The sequence below is a fragment of the Catharus ustulatus genome, chromosome 1 (assembly GCF_009819885.2).
Source record: "Catharus ustulatus isolate bCatUst1 chromosome 1, bCatUst1.pri.v2, whole genome shotgun sequence".
In the NCBI taxonomy this organism is placed as follows: domain Eukaryota; kingdom Metazoa; phylum Chordata; class Aves; order Passeriformes; family Turdidae; genus Catharus; species Catharus ustulatus.
This window is the reverse complement of record NC_046221.1, coordinates 54,708,484-54,732,216: the sequence shown is the minus strand read 5'-3', so window position 1 is coordinate 54,732,216 and position 23,733 is coordinate 54,708,484. Positions and strand designations below refer to the sequence as shown.

The following is a 23,733-nucleotide window of genomic DNA, read 5'->3' as shown; positions in this document are numbered from 1 at the left end:
TTCCCTTTGTCTCAAATAAATTAGAGAAGAAGTTTGTACCTGACATGAATAACTTCTGCCTGAGGAAGTAGTCAACCCAAAAGCAGAGTGAGTGTGTGTAGACTTGCAATAGATACTCTTCTATGAACTTAGACATAATTTCAATCTCCTTTTCAACCTACCAGGGATCCAGATAATGCTTATGAGCATCTCTTGAAATTTTTCCTAAATGATACAGTAGGACAACAAATGCTTCACATTTTTATCCCAGTAAATAATCACCATGTCCTTACTCTGTTAGTTCTTAATGCAATTCATTTCATGCTCTCCTTTTATAGGCTGTCTAAAGTCCATAGCAATCTCCAGGCCATACATAATTTGCAAGATCTGCATTGCCTCTCTTCTCTTTGCATCTTTTCACCAGTTTCACTCTTGCAGCACATTAAGTACAAACGTTTTTGCTCCATTTCCAAAGTTGTTGCCTAACTTGGCCTAGATTACAGACCTAAGAGAACACTTAAAAACCTCCTCTATCTTCTCTCTATAAAAAGACAGGCATGATTCTGATTTTCTCATAGTGTATTCAGTCACTTCCCTGTGCTGAACACTACACTTCAAATATTTTATTTGACACAAAAGTTTTGAAGTGTCTCAATTTCAGGAAAAATAAAGAAATGTATTCTAGTTCTACACAACTGTGGTGAATAAGCATTCAACTATGTATTTTTAAACTAATTTTAAGAAATTTGGCCTCCCTAAAAATATAGTCCAGCAGCTCTTCCAAGAAATGAAAGAATCAGCTACTTGCTTAGGGATTTATACATCGACCTTTAGAGATTAGTTTAGACAAGAGAGGGGAAAAATGGTCCATCCAACCACTTTTTTTGTTAGTCTGGCTGCATACTAACAGAGCTACAACTTCCTGCTATGCTTGAGCAAGCTGTGCTCATGACAGCTCATTGTACTGGGACATGATATATGTATTTTGTACACACCTCAGAGAATGAGAACAAATCTTGTTGTAAACTCTATTATGCGATATCCCAGGATTTTCTTCTGCTTACTCACCTATGAAAGACTATGATACTTATAGTCATTTTCCCTTCTGAGTCTCTAACACACATCTGTAACACATCTGCCTTAAAAAGGGCAGGATGGAACAAACATCCATCCTCTGATGTCTCCCTTGAACTGCTTTTTCTTACGACAATTGAAATAGGACTTGTAAAATTCTGATGAGAAATGTTTTATTGGATGGCACAGAGGTAATGCACAGGGGCAGAAAGCTGAAATATGTTAAAATGTGTATGTTATTATTTCTAATAATGGTCTGCCACACTTTGACTAACTCTTTGTTTCTTTTTTTCCTGGATATGTTGTTCATTAGAAATAATTAGCTGTTATAATTGACATATACATATTTGGCCACTCTAAGCCATGGCATTCTCAGATTGAAGCATAAGATTTTTTTTTTTCCTAAGGCTTCTTAAGAAATGAGATCATTTGTACAACTACATCTCTTCACAATTTCTCATAAGGAAGTTTAGGATGAGTTTTACTATAGAAAAATGAGCTTCTCTGATTTTCTGAAAGGATTAAGCACTTTCAGTAAAAATTTCCATCATCTCTAAAGGTCACTCTTAATAAAGTCACAAGCACCAAGGAGGAAACAGGTCCCAGTTGACAGGTCACTGGAGATAGAAATCTGTAAAACTGGATTCAATTTTCAGTATGGTATTGACTCCCTGAGTACCTGAGCAAATAATTTCACTTCCTCATGCCTTTGTCTCTCTCCCTTTCCCTCTGTAATATAGGAGTAATATACCTTGAGATCCAGCTAAAGAGTGTGACATGACATGTAGCCCAAGATTCACTAATGGAAGATCAGAGCCTGTATGAAAAGCTAGGCAAGTTATTATTTGTCACCTTATGGATTCTTCTAAAAATAACTATTTCCACCAAAGACATTGTACGTCAGTTACCCTGCACAATAAAAAATGTTGAGAATACACATAGTCACAGTAACCCAATATTAAGTGTACTGGCTAAAGGAAAGGAATCATGTTATGACAGTTCAGCACAGTATAACACTATAGAGGCCACTATCAATCACATCTAAATACTAAGCTGATTTTCAGATGTACTTCACTTACCCCTCTCCAAGATGACTTCATAGGAGGAGTTATCAAAACAATCAGCTTCAGGTAAGCTCTTGCTGACTCAACACTGAATTTTTATCCCTCAAATGGGAACAAAAGTCCAATTATAAAACAATGGTGTTAAAATCACCCTGCATTTCCAGAGTCCCAAGGAAAAATACTGCCAAACTTCAAGGAGGGACGATCTTGTTCTCACTCCCCAGCTGAAAGTGAAATTTGCATGGAAACAACCAGATGCAGGTAGTTGGCAGGCACAGCCTTCCAGGAGGAGGCACCAGCAGGCATCAGCTTCATTGAACTGCAGGGGTTGACTCAGGCTGTCTCAGAAACATGAGCTCCTACTGTCTTTCAAGATGGGAGATTTGAACATCATCATGCATGGGTTTCCAAGGGCTACAGAAATGGGAAATTGCATTCACTTTATTATCTGAAGGCTGTGCCTTGGGCAGGGACACCTTTCACTAGACCAGGCTGCATAAAGCCTCATCCAGGCTGGCTTTGAACACTTCCAGGGATGGGGCATCACAGTTTCTCTGCCTTTTAACAGACTGCACTAAATAATTAAAACTGCTCTACTTTCTCAAATGACTTTGAATAAAAAAGAATAATAGTATTTTATCTCCTTAAGAGCTTTTGAGGAAAATACTCGACAGTTCAGTGGGCTTCCATACTAGAAATACTTAAAAAAAGTCCTACACTATTGCTAGAAAACTTGTTTTCCAGAACAAAAGCTTCATAATACTGCTCCCCTAAGGAGACACAGAATGCATTTAGTACAGTAATCTGAAACCAGGTTTAAGTACAAAAGAAAATGTAAAAAAAGGAGAGATGTTCATGAAGGGCATTACTATTGAAAAAACTGCAAATTGGATGTTGCCCTGATATTTCTGCAGTTTCACTGAGTGCTTGTGAACAGGCAAGGAGATCCAGAAGTCAGAGAGATGAAAGACCATGAAATGACACACAGGAATTATTAATTCAGTTATATCATTAGGCTTACAGAAAATTGATAAAATATGTGGTAATAGGGATGATGAGCTACTCCCTTTATTTGCACAGGTTCTGAAGCGCACTTCTTCTGTGGCATACATCACCTGGTACACCAGAATAGCTGCATTTGTTTATGATAACTCAAGCTCCTGCTCAAGAGTTCTGCCTCTGGCCATCCATCTCACTCAACAGGAGTACACCAGACTCTCCACATTCCTCAAAAATTTTAAGAGCCATTAAGCAGGGGTGGATTAAGGCTGCATGTGGTAGCTTACACATCTACAGTGTGGAAACAACTCCCACAAAATCTTGAATGGACAGGAGGGTCTAGGACTTTATGCAGAGACATACTGGGCTCTCAAAGACCTACTGAGCCATCGCTAGGTGCTCTTCTAATTGCTTTAAAGTTTCAGTCAATACCCTGGGTAGACTGTATATCTTTTCAGTTTTCTTCTGTTCCCAGGTTCCTCTGACATAAAGGAGACAAGCAGCTCCTCTTTAAAATCACCAAGCTTGCAGCTAATGAGACTGGCATCATTACCACAGAAGACTACAGTAATTTCACGACTATAAGGCGCACCCTTTTGACTAAAATTTTCCCTGGAACCCGGAAGTGCGCCATATAGTCCGGTGTGCCTTATCTGATGGACAAAGTTCAAAAAAATTGCCTATCCGGAAGTGCGAGCTGCGAGCCATGGGGGGAGCCGGCAGGGCCATGGCTGCCAGGTGGAGGTGGGGCGGAGCAGGGGTGGGCACGCCCCGGCCCTGTGGAGGCGGAGCCGCCCCTCCAGAGGCACGCCCGGGCCCCGTGCAGGCAGAGCCGCCCCTACACAGGCACGCCCCAGCCCCGTGCAGGCGGAGCCGTCCCTCCAGAGGCACACCCCGGCCCCGTGCAGGCGGGACGGCCCCTCTAGAAGCACCCCCTGGCCCCGTGCAGGCGAAGCCACCCATCCAGAGGCACCCCCCGGCCCCGTGCAGGCGGAGCCGCCCCTCCACAGGCACCCCCCGGCCCCGTGGAGGTGGAGCCGCCCCTCCACAGGCACCCCCCGGCCCCGTGGAGGCGGAGCCGCCCCTCCACAGGCACCCTCCAGCCCCGTGGAGGCGGAGCCGCCCCTCCACAGGCACCCACCGGCCCCGTGGAGGCTGAGACGCCCCTCCACAGGCACACCCCGGCCCCGTGCAGGCGGGACGGCCCCTCTAGAAGCACCCCCCGGCCCCTTGGAGGTGGAGCCGTCCCTCCAGAGGCACGCCCGGGCCCTGTGCAGGTGGAGCCGCCCCTCCAGAGGCACGCCCCGGCCCCGTGCAGTCGGAGCCGCCCCTACACAGGCACGCCCCGGCCCCGTGCAGGCGGAGCCACCCCTACACAGGCACGCCCCGGCCCCGTGCAGGCGGAGCCGCCCCTACACAGGCACGCCCCGGCCCCGTGCAGGCGGAGCCGTCCCTCCAGAGGCACCCCCCAGCCCCGTGCAAGCGGGACGGCCCCTCTAGAGGCACCCCCCGGCCCCGTGCAAGCGGGATGGCCCGTCCAGAGGCACCCCCTGGCCCCGTGGAGGCAGCACGGCCCCTACAGAGGCACGCCCGGGTCTCGTGGAGGCAGAGCCGCCCCTCCACAGGCACCCTCCAGCCCCGTGGAGGCGGAGCCGCCCCTCCACAGGCACCCACCGGCCCCGTGGAGGCGGAGCCGCCCCTCTACAGGCACCCACCGGCCCCGTGCAGGCAGCACGGAGGGGCGGCGGCCATAGCCCGGCCCCGGAGAGGCAGCACGGAGGGGCGGCGGCCATAGCCCGGCCCCGGAGAGGCAGCACAGAGGGGCGGCGGCCATAGCCCGGCCCCGGAGAGGCAGCACGGAGGGGTGGCGGCCATAGCCCGGCCCCGGAGAGGCAGCACGGAGGGGTGGCGGCCATGCCCCGGCCCCGCCGGATGCAGGCGGGCCTGGGGCCCCGCGGCACCGCCCCTGCCAGGTACAGGCGGGCCCGGGGGCCAATGACTGCTGGGTTGAGGCGGGGCCTCGGCCAGCAACCGCGCGGAGGGAGCTGGCGGCGGAGCCTCGCTGCAAAAAAAAAGTGCGCCCTATAGTCCGGTGCGCCTTATCTGATCTACAAAGTTGCGAATTTTGCCAACTCCCGGCGGGTGCGCCTTATAGTCCGGTGCGCCTTATGGTCGTGAAATTACTGTAATTCCAGATCTTTAGCTGCTCTAGCTTCCCTCTGAAGTGCCTCCCTCAGTTGAAGAAAAACTGCTGGTTGTTAACAATAGAGGAAAATATACCTTTTTTTAAAAATTTCTTCTTTTTTTACTAGAGAGTCTTCCACTTTTCCCGGTCCTAAAAGTGATATCTGAAAAAGAACTGAACAATGTGCCCCCATTATTGAGAGAGATATACATACTGCAATGCAACTTTTAAATGCTTACATCTAAGAGCCTTTAAGGCATGAGGTAGGAAGACCTCAGAATCATAACACAAAGGTATATTTCATTGCCAACATTGTGATTAGTAGAATAGAATTTTGCAAGCTAATTATTCTTCAATCTGATAATTAGTTCTTTCACCAGAGTAAAAGGATTCCCCTCTGGGTGCAGCTTCTTCTTTTCCCTCTGGTACCTGACTGCTGAAATTGAAGGCCATAATTCAATTAACAAAGGATGGGAACCTTTAATGAAAATTAACCACTCAGAAACAGATGTTGATGCCACAGAAATGCCAATATTCTCCATGAAGCACCACTGGCTGTCATGTGGATGGGAAAATGCAGAGACATCTGAGTTTGCAATTACACACCAGATGAGGTAACTACACTTACATCTGCAGACCACTGTTCAGTGAAGTGCTTAAGCACAGGCTTAGATTTCATTACAGTAATTTCACGAATACAAGCCGCACCAATTTGACCAAAATTTTGGTGGAAACCCGCAAGTGCGGCCAACATTCCGGGGCGGCTAATACATTAACAAAATTCTAAAAGCTGCCAACATGGAAGTGAGAGCCCGCGGCAGCCCCAAGCCAAGCTGGAGCCCGGCCGGCCCCGGCAGAGGTGGGAAAGCCTGGCAGAGGCGGGGCCAGCAGTGTGGGGGGCGGGTGGCAGAGCCTGAGCCAGCAGGGCGGGGCAGGGGGGCGGCAGAGCCCGGGCCAGCAGGGCGGGGGAGCCCGGGAGAACTGGGGCTAGCAGTGCAGGGGAGCATGGCAGAAGCAGGAAGGCCGGCGGGTGGGGCTGCCTGGCAGCGGGGGAAGCCCAGCAGAATCGGGGCCAGCAGCGTGGGGGAGCCCGGCGGTGCGGGGGCCTGCAGTGCCGGTCAGGGTGAGGAAACGCGGCGGCGGTGCAGACGGGAGGGGGCGGCCGGCGAGCCTGGCGGCGGCGGCAGCCCTGCCGGCGGGGCGAGCGAACGCGGCGCGGGGCGAGCGAGGCGAGGTGCGGTGCGAGCGAACGCGGCGCGGGGCGAGCGAGGCGCGGCGCGGGGCGAGCGAGGCGCGGCACGGGGCGAACGCGGCGCGGCGCGGGGCGAGCGAACGCGGCGCGAGGTGAGCGGCGAGCCCGGCGGCGGCGGCAGCGCGCTGGCCGGGCGAGCGAACGCGGCAGCGGGGCGGTGCTGACGGGAGAGGGGGGCCAGCGAGCCCGGCGGCGGCGGCAGCACCACCCGGCCAGCCCCGCTGAGCCGTGGCGCTGAGCTGGGCCACCCGGCCCCGTCGGCAACTATGAGCGGGCCGAGCCTGCCTGGCCCCGCCCCGAGCCAGTAAAGCCCGCTATGCCGCGATCCTGTTACTAATTGGCCAATTTGTGAAAGCTGCGCACGGATTCTCGCGACGAACGAAAGTGCGGCTAATATTCGGGGTGCGGCTTATCTATTGACAAAGACAGCAACATTGTCGAGGCACCGGGGGTGCGGCTTATAATCTGTGCGGCTTGTATTCGTGAAACTACTGTAATCTGCTTTGCCATATGCATACACTTATTCTGTACTGGTACCATCACTAGCCAAAAGGTATACAATTTCATAGTAGTGCATTCTCCCTGACTGCTAAACTACCTTTGGATATCTGATTTCTTATGGCATACATGAAAGCAGTGCCTAGTTCGCAGAATTTCAGAATCACAAAATTGTTAGGGTTAGAAGGGACCTCTGGGATCATCTAGTCCAATGCCCCTCCAAAGGCAGGTCACCTAGAGCAGGTTACACAGGAATGCAGGTTGGTTTTGAATGCTTCCACAGAAGGAGACTCCATGACCTTCCTCAGCAGCTTGCCCAGTGCTCTGCCACCCTGAATGTAAAGAAGTTCTTCCTCATGTAGAGGTGCAATTTTTGTGTTTTAGTTTATGGCCATTGCATTCTGTCACTGGGCACCACTGAAAAGAGTCTGGCACCATCCTATTGGCATCTGCATTCAAGGTATTTATAGGCACTAACAAGGTCATCTCTCACTCTTTCCTCTAAACAAGCTCAATTTCCACAGCATAAGAGAGATGCTCCAGACCCCAGATCATTTTTGTGGCCTCTACTGGACATTCAGAACAACTTGTCTGGACACAGTACTCCAGATGTGGCCTCACCAGGGCTGAGTAAAAGGGCATGATCACCTACCTTGACTTGCTGTCCACACTCATCCCAATGCACTCCAGGATACCATTGTCCCTCCTGTCCAGAAGAGCACTGCTGGCTCACTCACCATTTGTTACCTACCAAGAGTCACAGGCCCTACTCTGCAGAGCTGCTCTCTAGGAGGTCAGCCTCCAACCTGTGTTGATATTTGGGGTTATTCCTTCTCAGGTTCAGGATCCTACACTCACACTTGTTGAACCTCATTAATTTTATCTCCACCCAATTCTTCAGCCTATCAGAATCCTACTGAGTGGCAGCACAGCTTTCAGGTGTATCAGCCTTTCCTCCAGTTTCATACTACCAGCAAACTTGCTAAGGGTACATTCTATCCCTTCATCCAGGTCACTGACAAACAAGTTCAATTTTTGTTGAAGACTGGACTCAGCAGATTCCTGACTACAGGCCTCCAGCTGATCACAACCCTCTGAGCATTCAGCCAGTTCTTGATCCACCCCACTGTCCATCCATCTAACCCACACGTCCTATGATTACCTGCGAGGATGGTAGGGGAGACAGTGTATTTCCACCTATAGTAAATAAAATGCAAAAGGAAGCTACATCTGCAAAAAAGACTCCATGCCTGGGGCTGGAACTTATGCTCACTGTTTGCAAACCAGCAGTGCTGAAAAGCTGATCACAGACCTGTACAGCTCATGTTCACTCAAGGTTCAAATGGATTAATACTGCTGTCAGGCTTCATGTTTAAAAAGCAGCAAATTAAGGACAGTTGGAAACACAATGCCTACATATTAACAACTTTGTAAAGTTTTGTGTTTGCTTTTGGTGGGAATAGAGTTAAGGATGTAAATTCAGCATAGTGAGTTCTGATTCTGTCCCCCTCTTCCATAATTTTCCCTTTTGTAAACCTGTTGTGGAATCTCACCAGAAGAATGATTAGGAATTTTTCCTTCTAATTTCATGGTCATAGAATCCCACGGGCAGAGACGCCGTTCACTTCACCTGGTTGCTCAGGGCTCTGTCCAGCTTGGCCTGGAACACTTCCAGGGATGGGGCATCCACAGCTTCTCTGGAGAACCTGTTTCAGTATCTCCCCACCCTTGCAACAAAGAATTTCCTTCTAATAGGAAAGACAGGAATTCCCTTTCCTCTCTTTTAGCGTAAAACCACTGCACCTTGTCCTGTCATTATCTAACCATGTGAAAAATCCCTCTCCCCTTTTTATAAGCCCCTGTAATACATTGAAAGGGTGCTCCAAGGTTTCCTTGAAGCCTTCTGTTCTCCAGGCTGAATGACTGTACTCTCTCAGCCTATCTTCATCAAAGAGGTGCTCCAGCCCTCTGATCATCTTCATGGCCTCCTCTGGACTCACTCCAGCAAGTCCATGCTGGGGACCCCAGAGCTGGATGCAGCACTCCAGGTGAAGTTTCAAAAGAGCAGAGCAGAGAAGCAAAATTCCCTCCCTCTCTCTGTTGTCCTGGATGCACTGCACTGGATGCAGCCCAGGACAAGTTTGTCTCTCTGGGCTGTGAGTGCACATGGCTGAGTCATGTCCAGCCTCTCATCCACCTGCACCTTCAATTCTCTCTCAGCAGGGCTGCTCTTAATAATTTCTTCATTAAGTCTCTACTTATGACTGGGACAGGTGCACTTGGACTTGTTGAACATTATGAGGAAGACTGTGGGCCCACTTCTCAGGTTTGTCCAGCTCCCTCTGAATGGCATAATTTCTGATGGAAATTTATTCATCACTGGTTTTAAGCAATTTACTCTGTTCTAACATTGGCCTTGAGCTGGTTTATCTCCCTGACATTTACTCAGTGCAGTCAGAGACAACAATCGTTTCTCCTTTCAGCATTTTCTTTTGAGGTTACATGAGAGACTACAAGACTTCCCTTTGTAAGGCAACAAAAAGGGATCAAAGTGGACAGAAACACTATTACTTGATGTGGCCACAGTCTTCTGTATCAGGAGATTCCAAATTCTTCTCAACAGATACTTGTACAATGGTTCTAACACATCTACTCACTCTACCTGTATCTCCACAAGTGTCCCAGAATCACTTAGGTGGAAGGGAGTTTTACTAGTGCAGCCTTCCCATCAGGTTTTTAAACACTGTCAGGGAAAAAGATTCTCTGGGCAACCTATTCCAATATGTAATTTGTAATTATCTTCAGAGTAGAAACTTTTCCTTGTAATTACCCTGAGTCTTTCATCTCAGTTTAGGGCCACTGTCCCTCATTTCTCTGCTGTGCATCTCAGGAATAAGTCAAGCTTCATCTTCTTGAAACCCCTTCACAGATCCTGGAAGATTGTTTCTAGACTCCTTTTCTTCCTTTCAACAGAAACATATTAACTCCAAATGCCTTGATTTTAGGAGTAAGAGTAGGAAGCCTGTGTGCTTCCCTGAACGTTATTGGCCCAACTGCAGTACTAACAAGTATTTTTGACTGGAGTTGTCGTGAGAGTGACAGACACATTACAGCCTTAAGAGACATTGAAGAATTCAATCCCTGATTCCCATCTGCTCTTGGGATGTTCTGTTAGAGCAGAGAGAGTCCTGAAGTAATGTAATCAGTTGTTATCAACATGAAGAAAATTCGGATTGCCAAGTTAATCACTTCCCATGGAAAAGCTGAATAGTTCTACCTAAATCTTGTTTATCAGAAGAGTAGTACAGCATTTTCCTTAGAACCTCTGATATTAACAAATATTATCATTCTTCTGCCCTGACCCTTTTTTAATATTAAAAGTAAATGTTGAAAATCCATACAGTTGACACTACTGCCTGGCAGATGTAGAATTAACAGTGATACTGTAGGGGATTACAAAAGCCTAAGCCATTTCACAAAGGGATTGAATTGAAGAGATAACACATTTTCAAATATAACTGAGGCCAGAATACAGATGCTTACCTTCTACAACTTCAACTATTACCAGTACTCAGATGTGAACAGAAAAGACCATTATTAAATTTACCTCTAAAGGATTCTATAAACCCGTCAGGTAAACAATTAAGTGTTCAGCATTTTTATTTTTTTGATTTTGTAGTAGAAAATAATTTATCACCTACTATCACTTCAATTTTTACTGTTATTTACATTCAGGATAGGAACAACAATATTGATTTTCCCTGCTATACTTTTGATTGTATGAAATTAAATAATTTCCATTAATTTTATTTCCAGATAAGGTTCTGTCACAGATTACAGACTTCTGACTTTTGTTAGTTTCCCTATAGAACTTTCTGTAACTCACGCAGGGAGTGAAAAAAAAATTGCATGCCCCTTAACTATCATTGAAATCCCCTTAATACTCAAAGAAGAAAGTTGCTATTGCAAAACTCTGGTGAAATTCACCTCAAGTAAGGCAATAAGGTGCCTTCAGAAAGTGTCACTTAGTGGGTAGAAGAGAATTTCAGGACTTGAGAAATTTGGGCTAACACAATAAAGCTGAACAAAGAGTTACAGCACAGCAATGTTTCCAGAGTGATGCAAAGGGACACTGTGGCAGGTATCATCCCAGTAGATTCCAGTACTTAATATGGGGCCACTTTGGACATTGGTACAATGAAATAAAGATGAAACATTGTGAGACTCAAGAGGAATGTGATTCTATGATTTTATGAACAGATTAAGCCAGAATGACTGGGCATTGATGAATCAATGCTTCATAGCACACAGTTGTGACTGCTGGGAGGAGACAAATCCTGGGAAAAATCTTCAGGGTATCAGTGGCTGTTTAAGTTAAAGCTAGAACAGTTTAGACAAAACTGAACTAAAAAATTAAGATAGCATGATGTGCTGAGAAAAGACAATTGATAAGATCCAAGAAAAATCCAGAGGGAAAAGACAGGAAAAATGGAAGAAACAAGATTAGATGAAGAAAGTAAGATCTTTTAGCATGATGACTACTTAGTAAGGAGGATGGCATCTGATAAGGCAAGGCACAGAAAGTGTTAATAATTATTCTTCTGAGTCCTCTTCTTCATGTCTAATGGTTGACCCTGAAATTCAAAACATTACATTACCTGTCCCAGGTGTTAGATGACAGACAGATACTTTAAATCATAACCATAAAAATACTACAAAATCAATCTGCAAAGTACCAGTCTATGACACCTTCGTGCAGACAAGCATTTGAATAATGTTTCTTTTTTAAAGTATAAAAATATGGCACCTTGTAGAAATAGAAAGCTTATTGAACTATGTACAAAACATTTAAATATTTTGGTCAAATTTGGAATCCAAATTAACAGTCTTTTAAAGTGTTTTTGTCTTTTTTTTTTTCTTTTTTTGGCCAAAAATCTGTTCACAAAAAGCTTAGAAATTCTTTAGCTTGCTACAAGATAGATAAGTGAACACACAGCAAGTGAAAATACCACTCTGGTCTTCCTCAGCTTACCAACATTGTTAAAACAAATTTTACCAGTTTCCTATTGATCCTAACTTATGTATCAGGTCCTACCAATAAGCAAATGTCAAAGACAAACATTTTGTAATTTGCTGCTGACCATTTAATGTAAAGCGGAATAATTGTTTTATAGTACACAAAATTACTAATATTACATTGCACACAAAACTCTGAAGTATCAGACCACTGCAAAAAGAAGTTTTTTTAAGGGAGGGGATGAAAAGATAGATCAAGATTTTGAAGGAAAAGAAAGAAAAGAGAAGTAATTGACAAGTTTTGGGGAAAAAAACTCCAACAAACCAGCTCTAAGATAATCAGCTTTTTAGCAAAAATCTTCTTGTGGTTTCCATAAAGCAACAAGATAGATATTATCATATTGATAAGATCATATCACAGCAGCTAGAGGCAATGACAGAGAGCAGGAATCTCACTGGAAAAGTTTTATTTAGGGTCAAGGTTCTCCTTGATGATCATCCATCAGCAGCTGCAGTAACTAATTAAAAATCTGGACAAATATCGAAAAAAAATTGCCAGCAGAACTGTTGACACTTACCAAGTGCAAGCTATTGATTGAGAATCCCACTGGATGCCTTCAAAATTTAGAAACACCTAAGTAATCCAATTGCATCATCTTCTCTTGCAGACACCATTAAGATGCGAATTTAAAAACAGCTGTGTGATTATCATATCCTGCTATAGACTATGACTTGTTTCTTAATAATTATGAACAGATGAAAATTTCATTTAATAAAGACTATTTCTTTTTATTTGGCAATGATGGTTTGGTATTTTCCTTTCCTCTCTGAAAGATAGGTACTTTATTAAACTGGTTACCTGCAAGCTAACAAATTGATTTATGAATTTTTTGTTGTCAATTTGTCTTCCTTACAAAGAAGAAATCCATAACTATTATATGTCATCCATAAAGTTGGTGCAGGCTGCACTTTTAACTGATGTTAAATAAACTGTTTAAAAGGATTTGACTATTTAAAAAGCTAATTATTTTTTCTAAGGTTCTATATAATCTTTGTATGTTTCATACTACACATCTGCTGCGGTTGGAAAAGAACCAAGTTACCACAGGATAAGAATTAATCAGTTCAGTTGGATTTTCCCAAATAAGAATAAAAATACAGAATACAGTAGTTTCACGAATACAAGCGGTAGCAATTAGACCAAAATTTTGGTGGAAACCCGGAAGTGCGGCTAATACTCGGGGGCGGCTAATTTGTGAACAAAAATGTGATATCTGCCCTTACCTAGTATCATGCCAGTCCAGTCCTGAGCCGAAACAGTTTGAAATCCATGGTTTCCTGTTGTTCCGACGATGAACCAATCAGAGAACAGTTTATTGCCTGCCTGTGGATGACGGCTTTACTGAGGGGCAGGGGATGTTATTGGGCTGAGTTACCTCGGCGAGTTACCTCGGCAGTTCGATAAAAGTGTGTGATATTTCTCTGTACTTTTTAAAGTGTTTTCAGTCTTGTGCGGCTGCGCGGCTGGCTGGGCTCGCAGGGAGAGGGGTGGGGGAGCCGCTCGGCTCGCAGGGAGAGGGGTAGAGCGGGTGCTCGGCTCGCAGAGAGAGGGGTAGAGTGGGCACTCGGCTCGCACGGAGAGGGGTGGGGGGGGCGCTCGCCGGCAGGGCTGAGTGGGGTGGCTGTGCCAGCACGGAGATGTGGCTCCGCTCAGAGCTCAGCTGCCTGCCTGCGCAGCTGAGCGGCTGTTTAAAGGCAACGCGGATCCATTGGGAATGCTCACAAAATGACCACACTATTGTTCATGTCTTTTTCGGCTTGTAAATAAAGGGTGCTGCCGCAGCTATTGTCTGTGTCTTTTTTCACTTGTAAACAATGTTTCCGAGGTTGCCAATAAGCCAGTAAGCCCCAGCGATCCCATGATTGTGTTACTAAATGACGACTTTGTGAAAGTTTGCCGCGAACTAAAGTGCGGCTAATATTCGGGGTGCGGCTTATTTATTGACAAAGACATCAACGTTGCCAACACACCAGAAATACGGCTTATACTCCGTGTGGCTTGTATTCGTGAAATTACTGTAGATTAAGTCTTATTTTAAGATAAGAAGTTGAGCTGCAACCAAATCCTCAAAGTTTCTTACCAAAGAAGGAAACTAAGGCAGTAAACTACCAACATAGTAATTTTTTTTTTTTTCCCTGAGAAGCCATTCAATGTAATACTAAATGCCTGGAAGCATAAAAACTATGTCTGCAAGGTTTTCTGTGAAGGACTTAAGCTCCTGGAGAAAGGCTGGATTAAGACTTTTCCTCAGCTAATATTTTTGACATTGCAGTGTCTCTGCTCAGCTGAATGGCTGGCTTTCTCATTGAAAAAGTTATAAAAAGAGGTATTTATCAAAGAACGAGAAGTATACTTGTGAATTCAACAAGGAGCTTGAAGCACAGAGACTGAATGGTTTGTCAAGTAGATTGACTTCCAATAGTGCTCTTTGAGAGAAGATACCAAACAGGAGAGAGAGCCTTTCAGGACAATAAGCTCTGTACATACTAAATGGATGTTTAAATACTAGGTATATGCTTAAATGCCCTTCCTTTGCAACTGCAGTATTTTTGAAACTGAATTTACCCATCAAAAACACATATTTAGGAAAAGGAGACATTAACTTTCCAGGTTCCAAAATTATCCCCCATAGGAGGCACATTCATTAAAGATTTTCTCTACTGAGTGCAAGCCAGATCTGTGTCTTACACATATGAGGCACTACAGAACTGATCGGGTAACTCATTCTTGAGGTTCCTGCAAATTTCAAGAACTGGCTGCCAGAGAAAGACTCACAAGTTGAAGGTATATACCCTGAACTTTCCATTAAACTTTACACAAACCATATCAAATAACATTGGCACAGAGAATTGCAGCAAACCTCAGCAAAGATGCTGTTCTTTGTACCTTCTCTCCCATCTGCTGCAGTGTCTTCATCTAGGAGCAGATCTTCATGCCAAGTCACTCTGTCTACACCTGTAAATCAGTTCTGGTAATAGCTCTGGAATTCAGGCCAACCAGCACATGGTGCTCATGGGCATGTGTCTATTCTCTCTTGGTCCCATGACAAGGAGGTCCCTTCCAAACGCTTCGGAAGCAGCTCCTGGCCTGTGCTAAACCCAAAGCGTGCCCAGACGCCATCTGTGAGAAGGATGGCTGGCTCCACCAAAACTGTGCTCGGGATCATGCTAACTAATTATCTGCACAGCTTCCTGTATGGCAATATTTATGTTAATTAAGGGCCTTGCTAATATTGTTGTTACTACTACCATGATACTATGGTATACTATATATTATATACCCCAGTGCAGAGCAAGGATCAGAGCAATGGTCTTTTGTAAATAACCAAACGAGCCACACAGTACTCATTCAAAGAAGGATATGAGTTTTACCCAATTTACAATCTAGAGACTGTGGGATCAAAAGACTATCCAATATATTTCCCTTCAAGGAAATCGTGGTAAAGAGCCAAGAATAAGGTATGGGATTCCTGATTCTTACTGCTCACATTTAGCTGCTGGGCCACTACCTATGATGTTAAATTATTCATAATTTCTCACAGGGAAGGCAGGCATGCACTCACAAGAAAAGCTGGGTGCAAGAAAAAGGGTTATCAAAGTATTCACACACTCTTTCAAAAGAGTTAGTTAACTGTCAAAAATATGCTACTGTAATGCATTTTCATGTGTAGGCAGCAATTCTTCTCTACATCCTAGGGTAAGAATCCTGTGTGAGGAAAACTGAACTGCTCAGTATATGTAAAAGACAGGCCTCATTAACTCTTGGACATCTTCTCATTTCTTGGTCATAAATCCTATTACCTTGTATTACAAACTGCCATAAAACTCACAGATAAAAGATAATTTATGCTCAGTGTACAGAAGCTAATGTTTCTGTACTCCTGAGAACCACACAACCAGAAAATGAGAAAGTATGTATGTGAAGCCTTAAGCCATTCATATTGAGCATGGCTAGCATGATAAACATGACTCTAAGGGCCTTATGCTCTTCAGCCAGGGTATAGTCTAATGGTAATTGATATTACCAAATTTCAAACATAAAATGTATGCACTCTTGTATAAAATATCCTACTTATAAAGACTGATTACTCCTCATTAAAAATTCAAGCTTTCCTCCCTCCCCCACTACAGAATGAAATATAACATCTATTCAGTACACAGGTACATTTTTTTCTTTTTTTCCTTTTTTATCAAACTCCAATCATCATATAAGAAAAAGCTTCACAACAAGCATCACATCCTAAAATTCTTACAAAGTCTCCCTATTTCTGACTCCTATCCTAATTAGTGTTGCATGGCACACAAAAAGTAACAGCCCTTGGAGCTGGCAGAATCAAAGGCAGCTCCATCTTTTATTTGCTTTTTCTCTGAAGCAATTTAAATTCTTCAGACTTTGGCACCGATTTGAACTGTGTTGGTTATCTGCTCAAAGGAATATTTTGCTTTAGTGAAGACTGAGTAAACATGCTCATTTAGGCTGCTTGTCATTAGTTTTCCTTTCCCATTCAGACAAGAGAAAATCTTTCACTGTCAATTTATAAATTCTGTAGCTACAAACTATGTTCTCATTGTTTGGGCCTTTCCATAGGTGCAACTCATTTTATGCCTGCTTTCTTTTCTTACATTTTTTTATGGTTTGACATACATTGGAATTAATTTATCTAAATTTGCATGCTTACAGTCTAAATATCTACGTTTCAGCCTCCCACGCAGTTTCTCCATAGAAATCATGAAGACAGGTATTTATGGGATGTAATTATTCCCATATTTTTTTCCCTTTTCCATATGGGAGCTCATCCTTAAAGGTCAGAAGTGAACATAAAAGAGTTTACTTCCTTTAGTTTTCTTTGCTTTCCATGCCAAAATATTTTTATCTATTTGCACTGTCTGTCTATCTATTTCCCAAGAAATGCCTCAATACTCAAAGTTCTAATTACTCTTCCACTCAGTACTTAGATAATATTATTGGCTGATGAAAAAAAGGCTTTGCCTACCTGGTCCACCTTGCCTGGTAGTCTGCCCTGGATCCCAAATCAGGCATTGTCCTTGCTGTCCTCCTCTTACAACCCTGAACACTTTTAGCAAGTCCATAATGTTTCCTGCAATGTTGCGAACCCTTTACAAGTGTGTTAAATATTGATGTATTTCTTCTACCATAACCTTCTATACCAACATTGTAACAATTTGAAATCTTCTCTTTTTAATTGATTAATAATTAATAGATTTTTCGTGGCCTTAGATACCTACTCACACCATTCTCCTTCTTAGTTTCTCCACTGGTAACCATAAATTCAACAGCTTGACTTGCTACTCCCCTTGTTATCCTTCCTAGGGGTCTTAAGGAATTACCAGTTTATCTGCTGTATCCAAATATTTTAGATTCTGCCTGGGTACAGATCACAGAGAACTACTCCCCCGCTACACTGAACCAAAGGCTAACATTATTTGGAAGCAAAACCATAATTATGTTTTGCTCTTATATTTTATCCAAAGAATCCAATAAAGATCAGATTCTTCTTCCCAAGAGAGAAAGGTTTTCATTCTACACTTACAGAAAAAGCAACATGTTCTCAACTTTATCATTTGCATCAGCATTTGAATCTCAAAACCTTGCTTCATTTATTGCACAGTTTCCAGAACTTGCATTTCGAACTGTCAGTGGGTCTCCCACTGTATTAAACTCCTTTCTACCTTGATTTTAAATTACAATGGGAAGAGGGGGAAAAGTGAGAATATTATGATTATTGCTGTTTGGAAGAGAAAATATCAAGCTGAACTCCATTAAAAAAAAATATATATATATATAGGATTAATGTTATTATCTGGAGGTACCACAACAGTTGACTGAAGACGCCAACAGTGACAAGTTTAAATCAAAAATGAAAAGTGTTTTTATGTCAAAGTCAGCACTAAGATTGTTTAAATGGCCTGCACCTATATCTGTCCCTTATTTCTGTATGCTAGAAATAGCCTGAAGTTTCCTATGGAACTCTGACCGTCTACAAAAAAAAAATTAAATACTTTTTGTATGACATTATTAAAAATAGAAGAAAGAAGTTTCCAGCAAGCAAAACAATTACCAACCTCTAATTTCTATTTAAAATGCACAGACCATAGGTTTTTTTCAAGTTGTAAAGGGTTTAATTATTCATGGAAGACTCATGAAAACAACCTTAGACATGGGATTTTAAAGCCACTTATGGAAGAGATGAATGAAAATAATTAGAAATCTTTCCAGTCTTAGTAAGAGTTCTGTAAGTTAAACTGGAAATGGTCCACTTTATTTCAGCTCTTCAGCATGTTCTTAAAAATACCCTAAAGGAAATTTATAGTCATCAGTGAAGTACTCCATGCACAGATAAACTACAAGCAAGTTACTCCTCACTTTTAGATTTTAACCACAGTTATCCTTTATCTCTCTTTCCTCCTCACTCTGCTGCCTCCATCTATTCAGCTGTGCACCTAATGATCAGAGTAATTCCTCATCATACTGGCAAAAGAGCTCCTGTGCCTACTACTTTTCTTGTAGACACAGTGCTTCAAATTGTTAATAGAGCACCTGCCCTTATGGCTTTAAATCTATAATCTCATTGAACTTCATTAATGCTTTTCTCAAATTACAGTGAAGCACATTTGGTGCAAGGTTGTGTCAAAATTACCTGTGAATGTTCTTTATTTTAATAGAATAAGCTTTCCAAGAGAAATTGGGAAAGTTAGGTAATCTTCTAGAAATCTTGCCAAGGGGAAAACATATTTTCCAAAAAATAAATGAATCACTGTTAGAGAACAGTGTTTGATGTTTAGATTTGCCTTTAATTTAAATCACAGAAGCTGAAGATCAGCAAGATATTTTGTGTGTGTTGTTTTGTGAATCAATAAATGCAATAACAGATCTGAAAAAAAAACCACAGAAATAACACATCTTAAATAAATTCCCTCATTGATGCTAGATGGATTTCCATCATAATGAACTGCACCAGTTGGACTGCATAACAGCTCTGCCTGATGTGTATGTCAGCAACTCCTTCATAACATCTTCTTACATTTTTTCTTTGTTCCTCTTATAGAAGACATCTATATTGGTACTCACCATGCAAAAGGGGTGTATGCTAAATTTAGACTTACTGAAATCTAATTTAAAAGGTTAATTTATTTTTTCCCCATTTATAATCAATATTCTATATTTATCCAAGTCAGTTTTCATGCTTTCTGATTTTCTTGTTCTCCCATTTTAAACAAATCTATCATGAAAAAATTAAACCTAATCTTTTTCAGAGGAGGAATTCAGAGCCCACCATTGCTATCCACTTGCCTGCAATGTATTTTATATTTCAGCTCTGATCCTACAGAACACAACTGATAAAATGAGCATTTAATGGAGCAAGACCTATGATGTCAGGGCGGCTGGAAGGTCAGTTGTATTACAAAAGTAACTTTTCACAACACTTACAGGTTGAAGTAGGTAGATCAGTGAGCACTCCTGGATAACTATCACTGGAGAAGGAGTGATATTTGTTGCATGAAAAAGCGTTTCTACCGATGCCATTGTTTGGTCAAAGCGTCCTCCAAGTCCGCCCAAAGCCACAATCACATCGACCTAAAAGACAGAACAAAAAGACGCACCAAGAAAACTCTCAGGAATGATCTTTGGACCCTGAAAATCCACAATAAAACCAGTTTGAGGGAAAAAAGAAAAAATAACTACTGACTATAGAAAAGCTAATGTCAAATACAGTTATTTACTTCCATTACCAACAAATACCATTATGTGATTTTTAAGCTGAGTACTAAAGCATCATAAATCCATGGCCAACATGTGGCACTTTTTAAAAGCACATAACTATTTCCCCTAAAATACTGGCCAGTCTTTGAAGGTACTTACCTGTCTGTCCCAAATATACAGAGTCTAGGATGTATCACTCCCCATGTAAGCTCCTTGGGTAGGCATGGTATATCTGAACCATAGAATCCCCAGTTTTTTACATCATTTCATTATTATACTCACAGTTTACACAGTAAATCAGGTTAGGCCATTATGTGTCATCCTCATTCCTGTCACACAGTATTTCAATGTACAAGCAATACCACTCAAAGGCTGGCCCTGCCCAAGATTAAAAGTACTACTGCATAGGAAGTTCTGCCCCAAGTGACTAGGACATCATCTCCCAGCTGTCAGGGACAGACAGCCACAAGAGCACTCTCCAGTGTCAGTCACACAGAAAACACCATCTGACTGCTTCCAATATACCACAGAGTTGGACTGCTTCTGTTCAATTCTCTCACACAGGTGTTCCAGACTCTGAACACTATTTCCTATAAGCAGAACGGGAGTATTCAAAGGGTTGGTTAAGAGCTTTAGGGTCCTTAAATAAAAGGTCACTGAGTGCAAAGTATTATTATTATTACTTCCATAATATAGATCAGTTATGTTCAGTAACTGTATTTTAAAAAGTTAACACTAAGTCATGTCTAGGGCTCTAAGACATTGCAGTTCTAAAGTCTTTAGAAGCTGCTTTGACAATGGCCATCTGGCTAGGTTTCCAGCTTTACAGAGCTTAAGACTACGGTTACTGTGATTATATGAAATTTTACTCAACCCAAGAGCCACATAATGGTGCTCTGTGTATATGGAATGATGTATTAATAGCATCAGCTTCTATTTTTATTGCCAGATCTAGGGCTTTATGATTCTGTTGAATATTGTCTTGCATGAAAATTAAGGTCTTAAAGAAATATACTATCTTTCTCATAACCACCTTGAAAATTCTTCAGAGGCCAGAGTGAATCAATATAACACATTACACTAGCAGCAAACACTGAAATAAAAAAACCTCAGAAAACTATCCTTGTAGTGCTGACAGCATGTATTTTCTGTGCAAATTACAGATCATACAGACAAAATGTACAATCAAGAGAATATGAATTATAAGAAAACCTACCCTTGAACAGAAGACAAAATAGCAAAAGGCAAAAAGCATGTGTTCCCACTTAACCCATAATACCATAATCTATTTTCCTTTTTTTTGATTCCAGTTTAGAAACAAACTGGGTTTTTTTTGACTGGTGATGACTTTGAGTTAAAAGGATGGATCAATTCTCTGAAAATAATACTACTAATAAGACCCACCAACACCTATCAGTTCCCTACTAGACAACCAGCACTGAAATGCTCTCCTCTTTCCCCAAGAGAGGCCATGGTGAAAATCAGCTATACTAACCTGGAACCACAGTGAACTTAAGGTGGCTTGACAAAGGAGCAGGATCTACATGTATGTTGTTTTTCTTCTAAGCAGTGGGACTGAAGCTCAAATATTAGCCTAGGTTAGTCTTCAAGAAACCAAGCAACTACTGTATAGTTTCTTGGTGTATATAGGTCTCACCATCCAAATATTAGTTTGTTTTGGCTTTGATGATTGCTACAATATAAAAGATAAGAGTGGAGGAAATACAGAAGTCCTTTGACTTGGAATGTAAATGATGCAGTAACATTCTAGATGTGTCTTCTCTCCTTTGTAAACTCTTCTTTGTTATTACCACAAATATGCTTCCCATGAAGTACAGTATCCAGCTCAAGGGATGAAGTGCACAGATCCACAGAGTTCTGTGGCAGAGACTGCCAGAGCATTGCAAGTTGAAGAAAAAATGTAGCAAAAAAAACCTTATTATATTTTCAAGTAATACAGAATCCTGCTCAAAGTCCTATCCCTTATTCAGTTGTAACAGTGCAGTCTTGTGGATTGGTTACCAAAAAAAAAAGAAAATCAAACCAATATAGAATGGAGTAGACATTTAGAAAAGGCATTCATAAACCAGAGGTGCAGGGTTGAGGTGTGTTGGGAGAAGGATAATAAAGATATCTGAAAAGGAAATGTATCTATTATTTAGGGATTGCATGGATTGTGAAGATGAAAAACACAAGCATGTGACAGATATGCAAACAAACCCAGCTGGAGTATGAGAGCAACAGAGAGAAAAGCTAAATTTCTGCACTTCTATGACAGTTTACAGTGCCACCTTTCACTGGATAATTTTGACAGAAGTGACAGGCATCCAGATGTTGTAGGACTTTTAGAACTTTTATTTGAAGGTCTAGGTATTCACACTTTGTTTATTAAAAGAACCAAAAACCACAGAGAGGTTTTTGTAACCAAAACCTCAAGAATCTTTTCATCCTAAAGCTATCACCTCTGTTAAAACCACCCCTCCAGAACACAACACAAAAATCACAAACTAACAAAATAATCAGATCCTTCCTTGCAATCACTGCTCCTGTAACTCTGACAAAAACTTAAGAAAATGGATGTGCCATGAAAGTATATACACAACTCTTTGTCATTCCAGGACTTAAGTGCATTTAGATATTCCCACAGTACAGAGAGGAAAGGCCATTTGTTTTTTGCACTATGATTTCCTGCCTACCACAGGTCACAGAATTAATTCTGTTACTGCTAATGAGCCCAGCAGGCAACATTTGACTAACATGCTGTAGTTCAATTGAAATGTCCATGCTTCACTTAAATGTCCCATCACCAGTCCCCTTACACAATTTGTTTTCATATGATGTTGTTAATTTCCTGAAAAAAAAGGACATAAAATCATAAATAACTACTGAGAACACTGTAGATCATTGCAGGCACATTCTCTTGGACTATCTATAACCTCAATTAAAAGATCTAAGGGTAGTATCCAGTCATCTTGAAAAGATCACCCATACGTTAGTATGTCTTGAGAAAGTTTTACAAGTCACTATCAAAGAGCAAGGCAGTCAAAAGGAGAAGGAAAGCATACAGTAAGGTTTGTGCTGGTAATTCAGAGATGTATTTTTTTCCCTTCTGTAATTTAGAGGGTGCAGTAACCAAGGGGTGCTGAGGCTCTCACCACATCAGAATGAAATTGCTCAGGTTCCTGTGTCCACTCTCACAGAAAATACTGAAATAGACAACCTGCTGTAAACTCTTTGCAGGTTTGCTAAACACTGTGAAAGCTGGCCCAGCTGACATTCCTCTTTCTATTATAAATGGGTTAAATACAAAGAAGATTTTAAATTTATGACTGAGGAACATGCATTTAAGTACACAGGAAGCTGTGAACTGCCTGGAGTGGGTGGAAAGAGTGCAATACCTAGCTTTGCAATGTCAGCATCACCATGACACATAACAGAAGTCCAGTGCTCGAACTTATAGCAAATGAAACCCACTGTTTTAAAAACCATGCTCATTATCTCAGATAAGAAATCCTCTCCCCAGGAAAAGGACAGATAACTCAAAGGACTTTCTTCTCCATGAGTTCAGTGGTAGCCAGACAACTTGCAAACCTACATGCCTAAGTCTCAGGGAGGTGAGCAGATGAAAGGAAACAAATTTACTGACAACAGTCAGCAGCACTGAAGGAACTGCAAAGAAGATCTCCCCTAAAGGAAAAAAGGAAAACAAGAGTAATCAAGATGTTGTAAAAGTTCTGGAGTCATGACAAAACCTCCCCCTCCTCTGAGATCATGGAGGCCATCCATTGCTTATATCCAAGATATTAGTACGCCAATTACAGGTTAGATACCTGACTGGAACATAGTGGGGTATTTTAGCATCTTCTCACTTCACTGAAATCCT

At 42.4% G+C, this 23,733-nt stretch overlaps 1 protein-coding gene across 5 annotated transcripts in view; it reads right to left on the bottom strand.

The window, feature by feature from the left end:
- TPK1 (thiamin pyrophosphokinase 1) overlaps positions 1–23,733 on the bottom strand; it is a 340,579-nt gene that overhangs the window by 99,883 nt on the left and 216,963 nt on the right. For all 5 annotated transcript variants that reach the window (XM_033066879.1, XM_033066870.2, XM_033066856.2 and 2 more), the window contains one exon: positions 19,578–19,724. In XM_033066879.1, coding sequence (XP_032922770.1) covers positions 19,578–19,724 — 147 coding nt within the window. The remainder of the gene's footprint in view (positions 1–19,577; positions 19,725–23,733) is intronic.